The 21,307-nt window shown below is 40.9% G+C and overlaps 1 protein-coding gene across 5 annotated transcripts in view; it reads left to right on the forward strand.

The window, feature by feature from the left end:
* Positions 1 to 20,884, forward strand: part of LOC146964199 (CAP-Gly domain-containing linker protein 4) — a 39,227-nt gene extending 18,343 nt beyond the window's left edge. For 3 of the 5 annotated variants that reach the window (XM_085767486.1, XM_085767487.1, XM_085767485.1), the window contains exons 8-16: positions 2,264 to 2,399; positions 2,715 to 2,846; positions 6,735 to 6,830; positions 8,212 to 8,406; positions 8,522 to 8,656; positions 12,725 to 12,848; positions 17,988 to 18,052; positions 18,182 to 18,260; positions 18,595 to 20,884. In XM_085767486.1, the coding sequence (XP_085623612.1) occupies positions 2,264 to 2,399; positions 2,715 to 2,846; positions 6,735 to 6,830; positions 8,212 to 8,406; positions 8,522 to 8,656; positions 12,725 to 12,848; positions 17,988 to 18,052; positions 18,182 to 18,260; positions 18,595 to 18,958 (1,326 nt within the window). In that variant the 3' untranslated portion in view covers positions 18,959 to 20,884. The remainder of the gene's footprint in view (positions 1 to 2,263; positions 2,400 to 2,714; positions 2,847 to 6,734; positions 6,831 to 8,211; positions 8,407 to 8,521; positions 8,657 to 12,724; positions 12,849 to 17,987; positions 18,053 to 18,181; positions 18,261 to 18,594) is intronic. The other 2 variants (XM_085767489.1, XM_085767488.1) reach the window with 1 other exon arrangement.
* Positions 20,885 to 21,307: the final 423 nt, after the last annotated feature.

Consider the following 21,307-nt stretch of genomic DNA (forward strand, 5'->3'; position numbering starts at 1 on the left):
ACATGGGCCCACTCCATTTGAATCTATGTAGTGGTTCAGTTAAGCAGGAAAAGGAGACGTCCACTGTTTGTGCCATTGGTCCAAAACCTGGCTTCAGCAAATCGTCATAGCTACACACAATTTTAAATCACAGTGACCTGATCGCTGAGTGTAATGGCCGTTTGTTGAAAACCAGAAAGGTCCAAATAAAACCTGTGAAATCATTTTTAAAAAATCTAACAACCACTGCTGCAAATCCATATTTTGTTTCCAACAGAAAAGAGAGTTTTTTCAACCAAAAAGATCAAGCAACAAACGAACCAAAGAAATTCCTTCATGCTTCTTCCACTCTGGTAAAACACCATAAGCCCACCCAGGTGCACCCTGGTCCCTAATCAGCGACCTACAGTACAGTACATGTAGCCTTTGGTGCTGACAATGTGCCCACAAATAATGAACAACAACAAAAAAACAACTAAACAAATAATAAACGAACAGAATACTAGCAAATAAAAAATAAATCATTTCAGAATAATCAATCCACGACTAAATACTTCTAATAAGTAAGTGCTCATACACTGAGTCAAATCCTGATGAAGTAAACTCACGGTTTTGTGTGTTTGTTAGTTTTTTCCATCTTGTTTTTTGCTCTACAAGCTCTCACCCAAAAAGCTCATTAAAAAACCAAAACCCAACTTTTTGAAATGGTTGGTTTTACTCATCATTTTATGCTTTTAGGGAAATGTGAGTAGTGAAAGAATTTGAAAACAAGTGATCCAGGGAGTTTTCCCTCGATCTGTAATACTTGTCTGGATTCGCTCCACATGTCTGTCAAGGTGAACTTGGGTGGCTTTAAGGCTTTTCAGATTTACTATGCGAGAGCTCAGCGTGTTGCTTGCAGACAAATCAATTGCAGTTAGTGAAGTTGGAAGATGTGTTTCTTTACAAATCATGCGCCTGGTGTTAGTGCACAGTAGTAGAGATGGCCTGCTTGCTTTACTTTTATATCATCCAAACTGCAAAGAAGTGCATTGCAGATCGTGGAGGAAATGCCATGTTTGCTTCTCTTGTGATTTGGCGCTTTGACTCAACCTGGTGGAAAAGGTTCAGGAAAAAATTGAAGCACCGAGCATCAGAGCAACAGTTGGAGAATTTTCAAACATCAGCCATTCATATAGCAAACTGGCATTGAATCTGCCAGTCTCTGCACTCTGCTGGAGGATGACGGTGTTCAGTTCAGTTGAGATCACAGCTGAGACACATTTATTATAAGTTCATAATAAATTATATCATGTGTGGCACATTTATTTGCACTAAAGGGAATCAGTTTTTTTTAACCCTCCACTTTGTCTGCTTAATTTTACTAACTGGTAAGAGGAGCTTAAAGGAGAATTGTTGTTTCCATATCAACAAAGACAAAAATGCGAAGAAAACATGGATTGAGGAGGGGAAAAAAGCTGTTTTATTCATATTGATGCTTTTTCCCCCATCCAAAATCATTTTTTCCTCTAAATCCATGTTTTCCTCGCATTTTTGTCTTTGTTGATATGGAAACATTCCCGAGTCTGCACAGATTTTTCTCTGATTTTTTCCTATGGTAGCGACCTAGAGCTGTAGAGCGTTATTTAGAAAATTCTCCTTTAACACAGACTCAGGATGAATTCTTGTCCCAGACATTCTTACAGCCATAACTCATCATCAGCTTTTGTTGAGTGTGTTTGATTGATGACACATTAAGGTCAACTGTTGAATTGAAAACCACAGTAAGAGTCCCTTTTCTTGCCATGTAATCAGAGCCCACATAACCCATGTAATTGTTTTGTGTGATGTGGCTATAGTCTGCAGTGTCTGATCGGCTGCACACACGTACACATGTTTGGTAGATGCAGAGATAGAGACACGTCGATGATAAGAAGAAAACACTAATTCTGGCGCAGTTGGGCATTTGCTCTGAAGGAAAGAGCCATTAATAGATTTTCATGATACACAGAAAACAGAACCGCATTCTGCCAAGTCGTAGAGATTGGCTAATCAAAATTGTTATTATTATCTTCCCTGCGCTGTCTGGCACACTGCAATGATTTGATCTCTCTCTTCCCTTTAATTGTTTATCTCGTCTGCTGCCTTAGTGAACGCACACATTTCAGACTGTTGTTGAGTTTCTGACGGGGTTCTGCCCCTGACATGATGAGACTGACATCATGTGTTGATTTTGTGCTGATTTGTTCTGCAGATTGTTCATATTAGTTTCTGATGTTGTACATACGTATTTGTGTGCGTGCAGGTCGGAACCCTGCGATTCTGCGGCAGCACCGAGTTCTCCGGAGGCCTCTGGGCCGGAGTCGAGCTGGACAAACCAGAGGGCAAGAACGATGGCTCGGTCGCAGGCGTTCAGTATTTCACCTGCAGAGGCAAACATGGTAGGTTGTACTACACTGTATACAGGTGCATTCATTTTTTACTATATTCTCATTCTTTGATTTACTGAATTTGTTGTTTTTGTTAAAGGTAAGCCCTAATCATTACACTTAAAAGAAATAAAGACATGAAATATTTCAGTCTGTGTGTAATGAATCTATGTGATATATGAGTTTCACTATTTGAATTGAACTATTGAAATAAATGAACTTTTCCATGATGTTCTAATTTGTTTAGATTCATCTTTATGCTGAATAACACAATCTCCTGACTTGTTTATCGTGAAATAATTTCTGATTTCTTATTCTTTTTCACAGGAATATTTGCTCCCCTGTCCAAGATAAGCAAACCACTGGAAAGACATAAAATAAGCGCCACAAAGACGTCTACACCCATACGTCCCCCTCGTCGCATAGATTTGTCCCGCATCACCTCCAAGATCAACACAGGTAAAGATCAAATGACAAACAGGTCATAACTCTTCTGAATATTACTGCTAGGAACTGATATAATTATTTGTTAAGAGAGTGAGAGAGCTACCGATTGGACCAATAATCTCAGCTGTGTTCAAGTCCTGCCACATCATCATCATGAGGCTGAGATTAGAAAATTTGGAGCAGCGGGTTTTCCTGAGGAATTGTGGCACAAATGACTCTAAATTAAAGAAATAGGTCAAATGAAGAGGACTTAACAGGAACTACAAAGGCAGTGAGACAGAAAAACACATCTAAAAAAGATGTCAGAGGGGTCAGTGTTAGTCCAGCCACAGGTGAGCTCATGTACAGTCCTCTGGAGAACACAGATGTGGACAACAGGTCTTTCTTATACAGTAAAAGACTTCCTTATGTTGTCTGTTCGTCCAACAAATAGCCTAATTCCAGTGCACTGACTTTGAGGGGCTGTGGGCCATAAGATGAGAGTAGCAGCATGGAAACGGTGACTTGAGGGATGATGTGATTAAAATGAGGTATTGGTGGGAGTCGCCCCCCCATTGTTCACTAACAGCATTACAGCAGTTCACCCTTCCTTGTAGGACTTTCTGTTTGTGTTAGTTCATCCTCTCTCTCGACTTTCTAACTGTCAGCATGTTATACAGTAAAATACACTAAACACTTTACATATACAGTACAAGACTGTATAACTTTCCAAAGGTACTGTATAGGTTCTGCTTTGTCTACGTGCACTGTTGGTAGAATATACCTTAGGATTTTAAACATTTATTTGAAGTGCTTCACAGTTTGGAGTGTGCAGCATCCAAGGGGAGACAAACCTGAACACAATCCAGGAAAACAATTGTGGCCAAGACTCAAAAATTGCAATCCAATCCTCCAAATATAATTTGTACTCTGTACATTGTGATTACTCAGACGTAGTATATTTTTATTTCCTGCTCGTGAAACCAGACAAGTGCAGCTTCAGCTGCTCCATTACCTCACTAAGGCAAAGGCTTTTGTTTTAAAGATAGTCTATACATAATGATACTAATGGAACTAATTATAATAATTTAGATGAGTGAACATTCAGTAACAACAGCGATGTTCAGTAATGTGCATGGAAACTGAGGCTGTGTCCTAAACAAGAATAGTATGTCCAATGTTTACGTAATTCAAACAAATGAATTCTGTTTTTTATGCTGTGCTGAGTCATAACAGAGATTATCTCATTTCATATAGAGCAGAGAGACCAATAGACACCAGTCGTAATGATGATGATGATGATGATGATGATGATGATTGAAAAAACAATAATAGAACAGGTAATAGGATGAATAATAATACTAATAATAAAACAGATGAAAATAGAGCCAATGATAATAACCCAGGGACTAATAATAATAATAATTGTAAGTGGGTGTTGAACAGGATCATGAGTGCAGCTCTGCAGATCTAGAGACAGAGACACCTGCAGAAAGTAAGTATGAGTTAGTGCCATGTACTCAGTAGTATGAATACATGAATTGTTATTTATCCTTAACTGCATGAAGTGTAAAACTATTGAGGATGCTGTATTAATAGCAGATGCTCTTGGACCACACTAATTCTAGACACCAAATGGATACCCATGCTGAAAGTCTCCATGATGACACAGTGGGCTTTTAGTCTCCTGTGGAGCGAGTGAGTCAGTCCACAGCGTCCAGATGAGGTTATCAGCTGAGTCACGGCTCCAGCTGATGGCCTCTTATGAGCCAAAAAGAAGCTTTCTCAACGTTCTCAGCCCACATGAGCCATGGCAGGATTTATTGCATCTTGCCTTTCATATTAATCTTCTTCGAATGCTTTGAAAAGTGGATTCTGAACCAGTGCCAAAGCACAATGCATAAATTAAACCACTGACAAGACCTTCCTCTGACAGTCCTTGGATGCCCACATCCTCAACTTCAGACTAATGTTCACTCCTAACATAGTCCAGTTACCTCAGAATACCTCGGCCACTTTTGGTAGCACCTCCACCTTCCAGGGTTTGTAGCTGTTTTTTGGTGATGTAATATTCAAATGTATCGAACTCCAATTGATCTGGACGTGACTGGAATGGCGGACCTCATAGCGGCCTATGGAATCCAGTGATTGATAGTCCAATTAAGCAGGGTTTAATAACTAGGGCATAGACAGGCTGAATAGCCTGGCAGCCATTCATCACAAGGTGTGTATGAGTGTGTATGTGTGGCCTGCAATGCATGTGAGGTGTATGTGTGTGTGCGAGTGTGTGTATTGGCACCTCCATACAGCTAAGAGGCTAATTTATGACTGAATACTTTCCAGGGCTTTTGTCAGCCATTTACTGCCCAAACTCCAGGAGCCACCTGCGTGGTGGCGTCTCCTGGGATCAGCAGGGCAGACAGCACACTTGTGTGTATCTATAGATTGGATGGGTCATTGTGGGACAGTCTGGCTAACCTGGAGAGACAGACACAGCAGAATGCCAGACTGGACCCTATTAGAAAGTGTCAACTGTAGCTCAGTCCTCAAAGGGCGGAGGAAACGTAGACAACGCTCACAAAACACGGCTTGATTCACCAAGCCTCAGCCTGTGCTGCAGTGCGTCACTTGAGGTGAGCGTCAGTATGTGGAAGGGCTAGATAGAGCCAGGAGGTCCCTGCAAGCTAAAGGTCAAGTGACAAGAAATGTTTGGTATTCTGAGTTGCAATGTAGTCTCCTGTTTGGGGTTCAAAGGAGACACACAAGTCGGCCTCTGAGGGCAGCGTTTGCCAGCTGCCTCCAAATGTGAGCTGAAATGGCAATCAATAAATAACAAGCTGATTTGAGATTTTCCTACTGCCTTTACAAAGCGCAGTATAAAATTTAACCCAGGGTGACATATTTATGAGTGGAGCGTAATGTGAGACAGTTTATGTGGTAGATTGGTGTATGAATTTGAATCCTCATGACTTTGGCCTTAAATCGGTTTAGAAACACGGGTGTTGAATTTATAGCCAATTAAAGAGCTGACTCTTTCATCAGGCTTTTGTCAGTTTAATTGTCAATTTAATTCAAGTCAACAAACAATATATTAAGCTCGAACTTGTTTGGGTTAGGGTCCTAAATGACTTAAAGAACAAGAAATGTACATTCTCTTTGTGTGTGGAGATTTCTTGACGCCTTTTGAATTTACTGTAATTGGTCCTTTTGTGTGGGTATAACTGCTTGTTTCAGCATTCAAGTATTTTCATTGTGTGTTGGAGTGAAATACAATCTTAATTCAATCAAAAAAGCTTTTCTGTAATTCTTGTTTCAGTGCTGCTCAACAATGCCATGCTGTCCTTTTCTTTGCATTTCTTCACTCTCCTGCTCTTCCTGATTTATTGCTTATTGTTCTGTCGCTCCTCAGACTCTGCCTCTTCGACCAATCATGGAGAGCCGCACATCTAACTTCCAAGTTTTCTTGATTTGTAATTTTCTTTCATTTCTCCACACCTGATAAACTATTGGAACAGTATTCCTACATATTGGATTCACATTTGGATATGTGTTGTTGCCTTGAATGGCTACAAAACTACACACCTATGATCATTATATTTCCACTTAGATTAAACATGTAGTGCAAGTGCTCTCCTGATCATTGTAACAGTCAAACAGTCAAACAGTCAAACAGTCCTTCAACAGATACAGAATGACAGATCCTAGTTCTGCTCATTCCACTTGTCAAACTACTCAGTCTAAATACAGTTTCCAAAGTGACATTCAAACTATGCAAACATTATGGAACTGTGATTCATTATTTATCTTCTAGTCTGACTAAGATGATTAGTGATCTGTGTGTTTTAAAAAGAAGTCACTGTCTCTCTTTTGTCTGTGTGTGTGTGTGTGTATCTATGTGTGTGTGTGTGTGTGGGAGTGAAGGTTTATCTCCATCTGTCAAAAAACCCATTGATAATCAAAAAAGTCCACCTGGTGCCAGTCAGGGCACAGAGGGAGATGCCTCACTGACAAAGACAGGTACTGTGGTAACAGTTGCGTGTGCTCTACTGCACTATGCATCAGAGAGTGTTGTGTGGAATGGCTTTTCACTATTTAACATAATCTTCTCCTGTAATTGTCAAATCCTAGCTCCACACACTCCTAATCACCACCCGTCTCTGATAATTAGTGCACCTTAATATTTGAATCCTTCATCATAATCCATCTGTGGGTAGTTCAACAGCAGCGTCAGTGCCTTCTCTCACAGAGAGGTGCTGTTTTTGCTCCGTCTCAAACTTTGACATACCACTGTGTATCCAGCAGTAGATGCATTTGCAATTCAAGCATAATTTAAACGGTAGAATCGAATTTCCATCTGCATTTAGATGGAAACATAGACGTGTGTCAGTAGCAAGTGAATACTGAGCGTAACCTGAATTTCAGATATATTCCGCAACCTAAAAAATGCAATATGCCCCAAGTTATGTTCAGTTTGCATGAAGCCAAAACCACAACAGTCCAGTGATCAGTTAAGACCATGAAGGATCGATCAGCTCAAACAGAGATGACAGAATCAGCAGCTTCAGCTGTTATTCCTGTGCATTGCCATCCACTCTCCTGGGCCCATTAGCTTAAGCATAAGACTTACTATTGAAAACAATTTTTGGCAAAGGCTGAAATGTTATCTGCCCATCTCTGTCTGGCTTCCAATTTGACTGTAGCTGAATCTTCTCTTCTTAAACCACTTTGGCACAGTTTTAATCAATTAGCCTATAAGAGTTGAGCACTTAATGAACTTATGGCCTGTGAAGGTCTGAGAAAGTTAAAAGCTTAATGAGGTCTTGCGTCCAAATGGCTTTTAAAGAGTGAAACTGGGCACCCCCCCCCCCTCCTCCTCTCATATCTCATCCCTCATATTGGGAGGGGATTAGCATGTTGGCCCTCAGTTGGACCTCGCTAATGGGACAAGCAACTGTAAAAGATTGCGCCCACTTGATTTGTCTAGCTGTAGAATGATGTGACACAGCTGCCTGGATTTCTGCAAAAGTACAGTGGTAATTGTGTGGATCTGAGTGCTATAGGCACGGCCACATTCACAAGACTGAAACTGGAGAATGAATAATTGGCTGAGCTCATTTATTTCAGTGGAATTCTAATAAAAGTCCCCGAATGGATGGATGGTGGGTTCAGTATTAAGAGGGGAGGCACACATTCTGTGCCGTGTGACATTAGACAGCAGAAGACCACATTCACAGCCCCCATCGTAGCCGAGCCTAGATGTAACAGCTTTATCCACCTTGTTGTATCATAAAGTGTGACGTTTTGTAAAGTGTCTGTTTGCACCGTCTGTGTTGGAAGGTCAACCTCCCCCTCCCCCCGTGTCTCATGTCACTCCGTTCCTCTGTCATTCTCACCACAGGTGTTCTCTCCCGCTCCCTCTCCTCTTCCTCCTCTTCGCTGGACTCCCGGCACGGGCCAGGCGCCCGGCCTCGCCCGCTGCCCAGGCAACGCCTTCCTGCCAGGCAGAGGAGAGAGCGCGCCTCCCTGAGTCCCAGGACCACGCCCTCGCCAGCCCTCCACTCTTATTCTGGCACCACGGTGCTTACCGCTGCAGGTGTGTTTAAACTAGACACCGACTTTCTGGACCTTTCTGTCGTCTCAGTGTTGTTAGGATTCAATTGAGGGTATTAATTATTCCAGCCGTGAAACGTTTAATTTATCTCTCCCAGGTGTTCGAAGCAGAACCCCCTCAGCTAGCAGCTCAGTGTGCGAGGGCCCTGAGGTGCGCCTGGGGGAGAGGGTGCTGGTGGTAGGCCAGAGGACTGGTGTTGTCCAGTTTTATGGGAAGACCAGTTTTGCTCCAGGTCAGTTTTTTTTTTTTTTATAATTTGTAAAAAAAACTTTAGAGTTGACATACTCAAACTAGCTTGCATTTAAAGGGATAGTTCAACCTTTTGGCAAATTGGCCCATTGCCATAATCCCTATAGTTTTAGGAGTAGGTTTGTTACTTTAAATTGTAGGTGCAAGCTATTTTTAGAACGGCGGAGCAGAGCCACGAGCTGCTCAAAGCTATGCTACGGAGGTCAATGGGATTTCTTGGTTTCCCTCATCAAACTCATAAAATACAAACAACTCCACAACGCTCTGGTGGACAATTTGTGACCTGCACATTCACCACGCTATGAGATAATAACGGAACGTTAAGACACAGAGTTTTTTTTTTTAAGCAAATGCAGAGACTGCTTGCCAAGAAAACTGCCCCTGATGGGAACACACATCAGCAGTTTTGCAAGAATTTACCTCAAAAACAACTCATAACGTTCCGTTATTATCTCAGCATGCTGAATGTGCAGGTCACAACTTGTCCACCAGAGCGTTGTGGAGTTGTTGGATTGTGTATTTGATGAGTTTGATGAGGGAAACCAAGAAATCCCATTAGCCTCCATAGTGTAGCTCTGAGCAGCTCACGACTCTGCTCTGCTTAGCTTGCACTGACAATTAAGGTAAAGAACCTACTGCTAAGATTATAGGGATTATGGCAATGGGCCAATTTGCCGAAATGTTGAACTATTCCTTTAAACAATTTAATTTGAATGGCATTTCAATAGCATTTTAAGCTTCGGGATGATCAAACTGAACTCTCTGGAAAAGGTTCAGCCACATCAGTGTTGGGTGTATGCCACTTTGAGTTGAGCAGGAAACAGTTTTAAGTGCATCTAAAATATTCATTTAATATCTCTGATAAATCACATCCGTCCTTACTTCTCTGGTTTCAAGACACAGATAAAGAATCATAATTACTGCAGAGGTCTTTAGTGTTTTGAACAGGAAACTGTTGAGCTGGTGCTTTTTGGGCCAGATAAATGAACAAAGAGGGGACTGCACAGCTCTGGAAACTTTATTTTTATTACAAGGTTTAGAAAAAAAAGGCTCCTGATTCTTTTGATACAAGCCCATCCAGTAACATCAAGAAGGTTAATACGGTTGCCTATCCACTCAGTAGCATTCCAAAAAGAGATTGTGGACATAATGTGAATATTCAAGGTTGAGCTTTTCATTCTCATAAACGCTGAAAACCTTCAGTCCCGAGAACTGACGTGGAGGGATGAAGGCAGCTCTGCGTCTAAATGCAGTAGTTGCCTGTGGCTGAGTGTAGTCGGTACACCGAGAAACCTTGTGAGTTCATTCTCCCTCTGTTCTTGCTGCTGGAGGAAATGTCAGATTCTTTTGCATAAATCTTAATACTTACTTCACTCTACTTACACTATCATTATTACACAATGACACATGTGGTGAAAGTTAAAGAAGTTTTGTTAAGCTCTTCTCTTTCAACTTGCATTTCATACCCGGTCACAAGTTGGAGCAGTGGCAAAGCTCAAATTGGACAGAAGATACTCGGGGAAATAAGATAGGAACAGCTCCTGCTGAGCAAAAGAGGTTAAAATCCAAACATAAAACAGCTCAGTGTATTTATTAATAGTTAGGCAGTAGTTCTGCCCAGTGTGAGTCGGTACTAACGTATCTCACACCACCAAGGATCATGTTTAAAGGGATTTCAGTCTTAAGTTTCCTTTGATACTCTTAAATCAGTGCTCGCAGTGCTCTGTTATCTCAGCCTCAGTGCACTGAATGCTGCGTCTCCGTAATAAAAGCAGCACACACTGTAAATACCTCTTTTTAACATTTTGTCTGAGCTGCGTCACCTGAGGAACATTCCTCAGGCTAATTGTCTGCCTTACACTGAGAAGTCACTTCACTTGACAGAACAGTGACTGACTGACAAATACAGAGGCAAACAGTTGTTATTTAGCCGCTGTACAGTGACAAGTTGTCTCTACTGTTGAAAGACCAACACATGGAGGAAACAGCACTGAAACACTTCCATCTTATTGTTGGATTAGCTAATGCACAGTCTTTATGCTGTATAGATAAGGTGTACAGTTACAGTATATAATATCTATTTTTATTATATAAAGAAGCATTTTATGGAGCTAATTTATTCCCTCATTCTGTGAAAGATGTACTGGTGTGGGCAGAGTTGTGTTTTGTAAGGTATTGTAAAGTTGTTGTTTTTTTTAAAGTCAGCATCAGTCAGATACTTGCATCTAATAGATTCAGATTTGAATCTTATGTTCATTTTGTCAGAAATTTCAATATTTCTGAGGTAAACTATAGAAAAATAACATGGCAACGAAAAAGAACCATGAACAGGAAGGGAGTGATCTTTTCTCTACAACAAAATGTATGATTTGTAAAACCTCAGACCTATACTTGAATGATATTTATAAATGTCCATTGTATTGATCATGCTTGTATTTAAAGGGATAGTTCAACATATTGGCATCGCTTTTTCCCATTTTAGGAGTAGGTTTGTTACCTTTAATTGTCGGTTAAAGCTATTTTTAGAACAGCCGAGTCGAGACAGAGTTGTTTTCAAGGTAAATTCATGCAAAACCGCTGATGCATGTTCCCGTCGGAGGCAGTTTTTCAGCAAGCAGTCTCTGCATTTACCTCTAAAACAACTCTGTCTCATATCGTTCCGTTATTATCTCATAGTGTGGTGAATGTGCAGGTCACAACTTGTCCATGAGAGCGTTTTGGAGTTGTTGGATTGTGTATTTGATGAGTTTGATGAGGGAAACCAAGAAATCCCATTAGCCTCCGTAGCGTAGCTCTGATCAGCTCGCGGCTCTGCTCCACCGTTCTAAAAATAGCTTGCACCGGCAAATTTAAGTAACGAACCTACTGCTATGACTATAGGGATTATGGCAATGGGCCAATTTGCCAAAATGTTGAACTATCCCTTTAAAGTTGGGCTCTCATGTGAACCACTACCTGATAAAATTGATTCTACCAGTGATCAGCAGTATAATCATTAAATATTTATTTCTTATCAGCCTTCCTTGTGGTATTATATTCATAATATATAGTCTTGAATTTTAGATTTCACATTTAAAAAAGGTCTCCTGGGGCATTGTAAATGATTCCCCTATAGTCTGCACTGACAGGCCAGCACCAGAAATATAGTGGTTTGCCTTTAGTTTCTCCAGCAAAAGGGAAAAGTTATTAGCATGCTGGGATTTCTGAGGGTGTAATAAATACTGTATCAGGTTCTTCCAACCACACGTCCTCCATTTCTCTGAGCTGGTATCTCCATATTGTTCTATTCTTCCTTCTCACATGTTGTTTTAATGTATGAAGTCGAATGTGATTAAAAATCCGACAGACTCCATGTGTATTATCCAAACCGTATTTTTCTAAATATACAGTTACCATAGGTGTTTACATCTGTCAACTCCATATTAAATAATATCACATCTCCAGATATCATTAAAACCATAAAGCTTTCAAAGTATTTCATTTTCACATTTTAATTTTATTGCATAATACAGTTGATGCCTTAGCTGTCTTGTCTTGGAAGTCTGGTTTATAACTTATGTGGTGAAAAATCTTTAGCATGTGATGAGTTGCAGCAGCACCTCACTGCTCTTATCTGTGCTGCTAAATAATCATCTCTGATTGAAGTTACTCTCCAACCCGCCTTTTCTTTGTCCCTTTGAACAGTTTTGAATCAAACCCTAGGTCTTGCCAGATATACCTTGATGAAAATTTATGACATCCATTAAATTGGTTTTGGTAGAAGACGATCAGCAGAGTGTGGAATAAGTAAACTAGTCTGGGCAGGATGTTCATTTTAGTTTGAGAAATCAGAAGTTGAAGTTCCTCAGTTGTTTAGCCATTTCAACAGCTCGTTGTTCTTATGCACTGTTTGGATGGATTATCCTTTCTGATATGTACAGTTGTTGGCATGCAATGAATAATACACAATTTTCCTTACTTAACTCCTTTCTTGAAGCTGCATCTCCTCTCTGTCATTTGATGTGTGATTGTTTGTTTGATCCCCGACCGTTCTGCCTTCTCGCCCGTACAGGGCTGTGGTTGGGCATTGAGCTGGACAAGCCGAGTGGTAAGAACGATGGCTCAGTGGGAGGAGTGAGGTACTTCAGCTGCCCACCAAAACACGGCGTCTTTGCTCCTCCATCTCGTGTTCAGAGGTGAGTGCCGGACCTGCACTGCGGGCTCTGTCAGGAAGCATGTATTTTCCAGTGATAAATGGTCCTGTTTGATTTTTGCCGATGGTCATCACAGAAGGAAAAACAGATTTGTCAAACAAGTATGGATAAGAAATTCTTTGAAGTATAGAGCAAAGTCTTGAAGAATTTGACTAAATGCCCTAAAAACCAGCCCTGAGGTTGTATTTCATTGCCCTCATCAATACATGTGATGGTGCTAATGAGCTCCTTTGACAGTGTCGTCTGTGTGAGTGTTGACATGTTTGATTTTGCCCTCTGTGTATCAAACAGCTCTCCTCTGCACTGGTGATTAACGACACTCAGAGTCAGATGTGCAGCCTGCGGTCTTCGCCCCCATGACTCCTCAGTTTAATGTGGCACCTAGTAATGATTCATGCATCATCCTCCCAGCATTTAAATATGGATTTTGGATAATGAATGATAATGAATATGTCATTTGTTTAGGTTGGAAGAGGGTAGGCATGGAGTGTGAGTGAATGCCTTCAACGTCTGCATGCATTTGCCATTGAAGTGCATTGTCATGTTTTTTCATTGATGTGAATCAACTGAATGTTCCATTGTGTGATATGCATATGATTATAATATACTGTTTTACATACAGTACATAGAATTTGCAAGTTACACAGTTTATACATTTCTGAGTGCCTGTTGGATATATATGTATATTTTTATATATAAATAGTATTTTCTATTCTATTCTATAAACTTTGATGCCTTTTTTCTAGTCAGATAATAATTAGCTGAGGTTTGTGCTGGAAATAGTGAATGAACTGAGTCACAACTGAGTCTGATATAACACAGTGTGGTGGGCTGTGGGCTGCTGAGGGCAGCCAGTGTGGCCGTACTCAGAGAACTTAAGCAGCTCATATAATCAGAACATTGTGTAAAAGTTCATCTTTTGTAATTCTAATTCAAAGGGTGAAATTTTCATTCATTCTAGACTCATGACACAAATATTTCATGCCTTTTTACTTGTTTAATTTCAGTGATTATAGCTTACAACCCCCCAAAAAAATCCAAAAGTAGAAATCAAAAATGGATCCAAAGATAAAAGCACTGAAATCAAGAATTTTCACGGCTGATTTCCTCATGCAGGGCAGTTCCATGTCTGGGGGCATTACTAGCAGATTTGCAGTCACCTTTGGTTTTTAGCTGAGACTTTTAAGCAGATAGCAGAGTTTTATCAGAGGATCTGAGGCAACTGGTCATAAGGACAGAGACTTAGAAGTCATCAAAATATTTTGAAACTGATCTAAAAAGGCACAGAGTGAGTCTGTGACACCAGTTAGGAGTCTAGCAGCATATGAGTTGTGTGTGTATCAATTGCCAAGAGCAAATATATTGGGGAGAGACATGTATATGCATAGGGAGTTGCAGTATTCAAGATGTGATGAGATAAATGCCATGAATGCCAAATACTGTATTTGGACCATTTCATTGTTGCTGCTGCCACCAGAGGAATTTCCTTAAAGACAAATGATGATGTGGTTTTAATTTCTCTGTCACATTGTCAGTTTTAGACAGAGTAAGATGAGTTTTTTTTTTTTTTGATAGATTTGATCTCCCTCAGGGTTTAATGACAGGTTTGTGTTTATATCTTATTATTCTAATGGACTGTGGAGTGGATTAGTTTGATCATCTATAGAGATTCTAAGGAATGGAGCAAAGTAAATCAGAAGTTAATACTCTAATGAACCTTTTGCAGTATATTTTATACTTCCATATAATCATGCATACCTCTGTAACTCATGGGTTTTATTAGTTATATTGTTTAATCACCTAGACCAAGACCAACCAATATACAGATTGGTTAGTGACTTACTGTACATATGAACCCATTTATGTGATAATGTTGCTTATTAGATACTGTAGATATATGGATATAATAGATGGATGGACAGACGGACAGATACTGTAGATTTTCATTGTCTAGATTGCGTGTATCTAGAAGTAGGCTACCTGGCTGGTGCCACTGAGTGGTGTCCTTGTTAGAACCAGTCCAACTAAAGCCAGTTCTATGAAATGACCTTCTTCACAAGAATGAGAAAGTCACATTGAAGTATTTGCAGTATTTGTTGGATGCTTGACATGTGTCTGATCCATTTCACTGGTGCGTGCTCCATTCTAAAGATGCTCTCAGCCAAAGTACTCTTGTCTCTTGAGACATCAAATCAGCCACTCAGAAAGCTCTGTGATAAGTGTAATCTGGTCTGGTCGTGTATTCAAGCTTGTATTTAAGTAGACATGTAATTACTGTAAACATATTAGCACATGGAAGCAAGAACCAGGAAATGTTGAACCATACAGATTTTGATTGGGAGCCTTTTTTAAAAGCAACCATGATTTATTGTAATATGATCAGTTCAGAGAGGTGTGAAGACATTTCATGAGATTTCAACCTTTTAGTTGATGCTATAATCAAGTTCTGTTGAAACACAAAACGAGAAAGTAGCATAAATGGGAAAACTGGATGTTTCTTTATTCACAAACCTATCATTTTTTTGTTTTTCTGAATCAATTGCTTTTTGTATTGTATTGTTGATTCATAAAAAACTGTGCTGCAGTGCAATATAGAAAGCCTATAATAGAAAAGGAAAACAGCCAATTAAATACATTTTCAGTTGGTGGCTTGCCAAGTTTCCTTTTAATCCTTCCCTTCTATTTATCACACTTGTAAAGACATGGCCCTCCATTAGCTGTAGTCAGCTACACTGCTCCTGTGTCACATCAAATGGGAGACAGTCTGGATCAAAATCTATCTGTACAAGGTAAAGTAAACAGCTTCACTGCTGCTGCACTCTCCACAGCAGCCATGAACACCGTTCTGTATGTGGACGTGTCCTTGGGCAGGACACTGAACCCACATTTATCCTCACATGTGTCATCAGGTGTGGGAATAAGTAACTTTCGAGTGCTGTTGCTGTTTTGATGATGGTGGAAGAGATCACTGGGTAACGCATCAACTATTCCAACAGGACTTAGGTCTTGAGGTTCATATGATATGATCCTTTTTCATAGTCGTCAACTACTCAGTGACCCCTATTCCCCCACCCCGCTTTATGTAACAGGCATGGGCAACCTATTCCACAAAGGGCAGGTGTGGCTGCAGAGCACAACCAAGAGCACACAGTTTGACCAATCAGCTGTCTGAGGACTGAGATCAGTTAATTAAATGAGTCAAGTCTGGTGTGCTGCTGTTTGGTTGGAACAAAAACCTGCAGCCTCTTCCTTTGTTGAATAAGTTGCCCGTGCCTGATGTAGAATATCTTTCATGAGGAAGACCAACCTGAGCTGTTGGTTAAAACTAATCAGAACTCATTTGATAGTTCATTTATTTCAGTGGTTCCGTTCAAATAGTGAAACTCATAGATTCATTACACACAGATTGAAATATCTTAGCTTATATTTAAAGAAAACCCCAAATTCAGTAAATCAAAACATTAGAATTTAGTGAAAAAGTTCACCGTTGTCTCCTAATGATGTCACACTGAGCATTTAAATGGTCTCTTCTTGTTGGAGACGGTTGACCTCCATCGTCCTACTACACTGAGAAGCACCTGTACATCTAAGATGTGCTGCATAGTGATGCATATAAACAACATGATAGACAAGTGAGCTGTCCAGACGGTGGGAGCTGGGACTGGCCACAGCTCCTAAAGCCTTATCAAGAAACAGCTGTGTGGCTGCTGAATAAATAAATGAATAGATGTTTTACACCTCTTACCTTGTTCTCCCTTATGTTATAAATATGTAGGAGCCGTTCCATCCAAACAGTGCACGCAAAAGGCAAATTCCACTTGAAGCCTCATTATGTCAGCACATCACACTGGGCTTACCCATCACACACACACACACAGTGTTGACTCAATCAAGTGCCAACCTGGTTACACTGGGATATAGAAAACTTTGCCTGATTTTTAAATTGACAAGTTATTCCCTGCCAGACATTGTTTTGATTTGACGTTTGACTTTGACTTTTTTCTGTAACACAATGTATTGGATGATACATTAACAGCACTATGCGTCAAGAATGATGTAACTGAATAAGAGTCATTACAGTTTAAAAGGCAGTTGTCATCTATTGTGCCAAATGCTGTTATTTAAATGAAAATGAGGTTGTCCAGATATGAGCGACTGTTGGTTAAAGTAACACATTCAACTGTTGTACTGGGCTATAAATGTCTCATCACCTCTCTTTACTCTTCATCTCAATGCAAAGCCATTCATGGGAACATTTCTCTTCCCCTCTCTTTATTGTGCTCTCACTTTTCCTGCCATTGCTGTTATTAACCCACTATTTACATGGTGGTTGAGGTAAAAGCTGCTTTTACCAAAGTAATCAACAGTTTTTTTTGCCAGCTTGTTTTTTTTGCCATCCTGCATTCATGTGTTTTTCTTCTTTTTTCATGAAAACCCTGTGTGCTCATGTGGATTTTCCTCAGTAATGGAGACTCTCACATTCTGTCCATCCAGCACAGCAACTCGTTTCTCCTTCTCTTTTCTTCTCCTGTCAGCAGCTATCACAACCCATTTGGAAAACAAACAGCCCCCCCACAACACACACACACACACACACACACACACACACACTTAGGTTTTTGTTTTTCTACTCCTCCGCTGACATCTCTTCGAAAACAAAGCAACACTTTTTTCCTCTACTGCTCATTTCTCAACATTGGCACTCACCCTCCTAATGGCTTCCAGAGCTGTAACGTTATTACAGTCACTTAGTGACTTACAGACGCATCAATAAGCGGGACAGATGCTTTTGTGCAACCAACAGACATTGTCTTTTTTTCCCTCCTTGTTGCTGTTTAGAAGCAGCCTTCATCAGATACAGACCGGTCTACTCTCATTCATCTTAACTTGAAAATGTTCCAGACACATGGATGAATTTTCAATTTATTCTAATAACGTTTTGCTCCACATTCATTCTCTGTGGATTATGTGACAGAGATGAACTCGGGGTCACAGTCAGTGGAGGGTTTGGCACAGTGGGATGTCTCTCTCTAGTTGAAGACTGAGAGAAGGCCTCTAAGTGTTACTAAATGTTCATAGTGTTCCATTATGCAACTGGGATGTGTTTCTTTTCATCCACAGGATCCATGGATCAGTGGATTGCCTTTCAGAGCTCTCCTCCTCACGCCTCAGTCATCCTTTAAGTGGTGAGAGTTCTGCCTTCATTGCAAGTGTGTGCATTTGCATGTATTATTCTGTGAGTGGCTGAGAAGTCATTTTTATGCAAAAAAAAAACCTCTGTATGAGGGTACTTGACTCTTGTGATTGCTGTGCAGGGACGATCCGTCGCAGTTTCAGCACATCATCGGCCATCGCCACCCAGAAGGAGACGAGCAGAAGAAGTCCTGTTTCCAGGTGTGTCTCTTTTCTACACGGGCCTCACTTTTCTCCCTCCCCAAGCTTTCAGCTTTATTCTAATCCCCTGCAGCAGTGGCAGAATCAATACTGATAAGAGGTAGTGGTATTAGTCAGCAAAAGGCTCCTTTTTTTAAATAGCCAATGCATGATTGTGGTTATAATGAGAGAGAACAGGGAATTGAAGATCAATCCCTCAAACACTGAGCTCCCATGAATCTCCCACTTACTTTTGATATATTCTCTCACGCTGCATACCTTCTCTCATAAATCTCTCTGGCTGCTTTTCCCCTCTGTTTTCACAATTCATCTGGAAAAAAAAATGTATATATAGGAGTCGGTCCAACCCTCACCGGCGGCGCTGGAGCACCCTGAGCGGAGGCAGCGGTGGTGTTCCCGGGAACGCGGCGGGGTCCAGCACCTCCAGCTCTGACGGACAGGTGCGCCTCCACGTGGGCATACAGGTGCTGCTGACCAGCGCCAACGAGATGGCCTTCATCCGCTACCTGGGCACAGCAGACTTTGCCCCGGGCCTGTGGCTGGGCCTGGAGCTCCGCAGTCCCAAAGGCAAGAACGACGGCTCGGTGGGGGGCCGCCGCTACTTCACCTGCCGCCCCGGCTACGGCGTGCTGGTCCGGCCCAGCCGCGTCACGTACCGCGGCATCAACGGGTCTCGCCTGGTCAATGAAAACGGCTGAGGATGGATCATTTGAGATGTTTTCACTTTCTGCTCATGTTCTACTCAAAGCAAAAAGTTTTAACTCCTCATTCTTTTTTTTTTTTTGACCTTAGCATTATTGATTTCCCTCTGTATCGTCCTCTGTGCTCTTCAGAGGCTCTGTGAACTTTACTGATGAAAACACTTATTAATAGTTCAACTTTAAACTACTAGATTAGTTCTGGGGGAAATGTAGGCGGCAACGAGAAGCACTTTAAAAAATTAACTTTCAATTCTAGTCAGAATTTGTCTCGCCAGGATGAGGAGGGAAAGTCTTAATAAGACACTGCACTACTTTTAATCTGATTGCACTGACAAACATCAACATGATAAATCAGAATATGATCAAGCAAATGGTATGGATGTGCACACATGAAAAATGATTTCTATACCCAAAGCTCATTTTGGCTGCATCGAGTAGAGATTATATAACATCATTTAGGTGGTAATGTAGCTTCTCTAACCAAAAGTGTCCATGTGTTTGTGACTGTGTGCGTATGTGCACATGCATGTGTGTATTAATTAAGAGCACTTTGAAGGAAGAGGGATGATTGATTTTTACAGGGTCATCATATGACTTGGAGATCAGATGATTAATGGAAGCTGGATTCTCAGTTTATGAATCGGTTTGATTTAAACAGGACTCAGTTAAGCCGTGCTCCCCATCAGAACAGGACCACATATTTAGAGGTGGTGTCCTCCCACACTACAAACACATCAATATCTGCCTTTAAAATGCCCATTAACCTGACACAGAGAAGTGACAGTTAATTGTGATGGGCTGCTAAAGCCCTACCGGTAACACTGAGCTGTGGGTTCTTTGTCAGAGTGATGGCATTGTTGAAGCAGGCTGTTAAATAACACATTGAAGGTAGTCTTGATAAATATATGAATTTCAGCTGGGAACACACTTGACAGTTGAAAGCCTGGTTCCATGATTCATTTGTGTTGGGGTTGAGTATTTAAACCTCTGTCCCTCAGACTCATCGGGCCGTAACCAATGCATCCCACTATTGCTTGTTACAGCCTTACTGTGGTCAAATCTGCAGGTCATTCTATAACTGTAATACTAGTAGAGGTTAGAACTGTGTAGTATAGAAACGCCACTGACAATGCACAGGAATTCGGAGATTGTTAAGGAAAAGTGTAAAAGCCCTCCGGTGTGCTCCCAGTTTCTGTATTAGACAGACAAAGGCAGCTGGAAACAGGAAACATGCAATCATCCAGAAGTTTCTGGGACAGCTTTTGCTATTTGATTATGGCAGTCTGTGCAACTCAGCAGAGAACAAGCCATCGATTGTGCAAAACAGGCCCACTATTCAGAAAAACACTCATGTACCATCCAATTAGGGTGTGCAGGCCACAACAGTAGCTGAAGAATCTCCAATGGCCTACTCTCATTGATCTGTCTGGTCAGACCCCCTGTGATTGAAAAGCAGTGGTGGTCAGAGCTGCTGGTTGTCTGAAACGGCTGCTACACAGCCCACGTGTGTGTGTGTGTGTTTCCTGGATCCTATTGAAACATTTTAATCAACACTTCCTCCTTGAAAACAGCTTCTCATTTGCATTAAGGCCGTCTCTGTGATAACTTCTGTGGCATCCGTTGGTGTGTTCCACATTTCAAATTTCATCTATACACTTACATACTTTTCATTTCCCACTTTATTACAGCGTGACTGTTTTTAGATTTCACTGATGGGTGGGTATGATGGATGTGGAAGTCTTGCCACTGTGTCCATGTGGAAGAAGATTGTTTTTTATTTGTTTGTTTTTTCATTGAATTCCTGATATGTGTATTTGGGGTATGAGTGTGTAAGAAAGGGATTTGGTCTGATGCTTTTACATGTTGTGGAGAATAACAGTATTTCTAAAAAGTCAAATAAAAGATTCTATTCTACTTTGACCTCATCTAGATGATTATTTCTCCCTCAGCTCTTAAATGTGGTTGCACTAATGAAAAGGAAGTCTGTTTGACTTCCTTGGACTGTTCATAAAGTGTAGAGGAGAGTTGTCTGCAGGGACTGAAAATGAAATAGCACATGCACTTGGAAATGGTTAGACGTCTGTTCACTTACCAGCTGATTCCAGTGGGACTCATCTCAGTCGGAGCTGAAAGCGCCTGCTGCTGGAGTGGCATTGTTTGCTTACTGCCAGCCTGGGCACACAAATTCAAGTTGGAGTGGGAGAGACGTGGTCTATTACACCATAATTGTGGAATAAATAGATGTTTAAATGGTTGTTTAAAATTGTTTTCAGTGGTTGACCAAGAGATTGATTCAAAAGCAAAAATGAAATGAAACATACAGTTGATGAAGCACCGGGCACCGTC

This window comes from Trachurus japonicus, chromosome 22 (assembly GCF_045865225.1).
Source record: "Trachurus japonicus isolate A0001 chromosome 22, Traja_1.0".
NCBI lineage: Eukaryota > Metazoa > Chordata > Actinopteri > Carangiformes > Carangidae > Trachurus > Trachurus japonicus.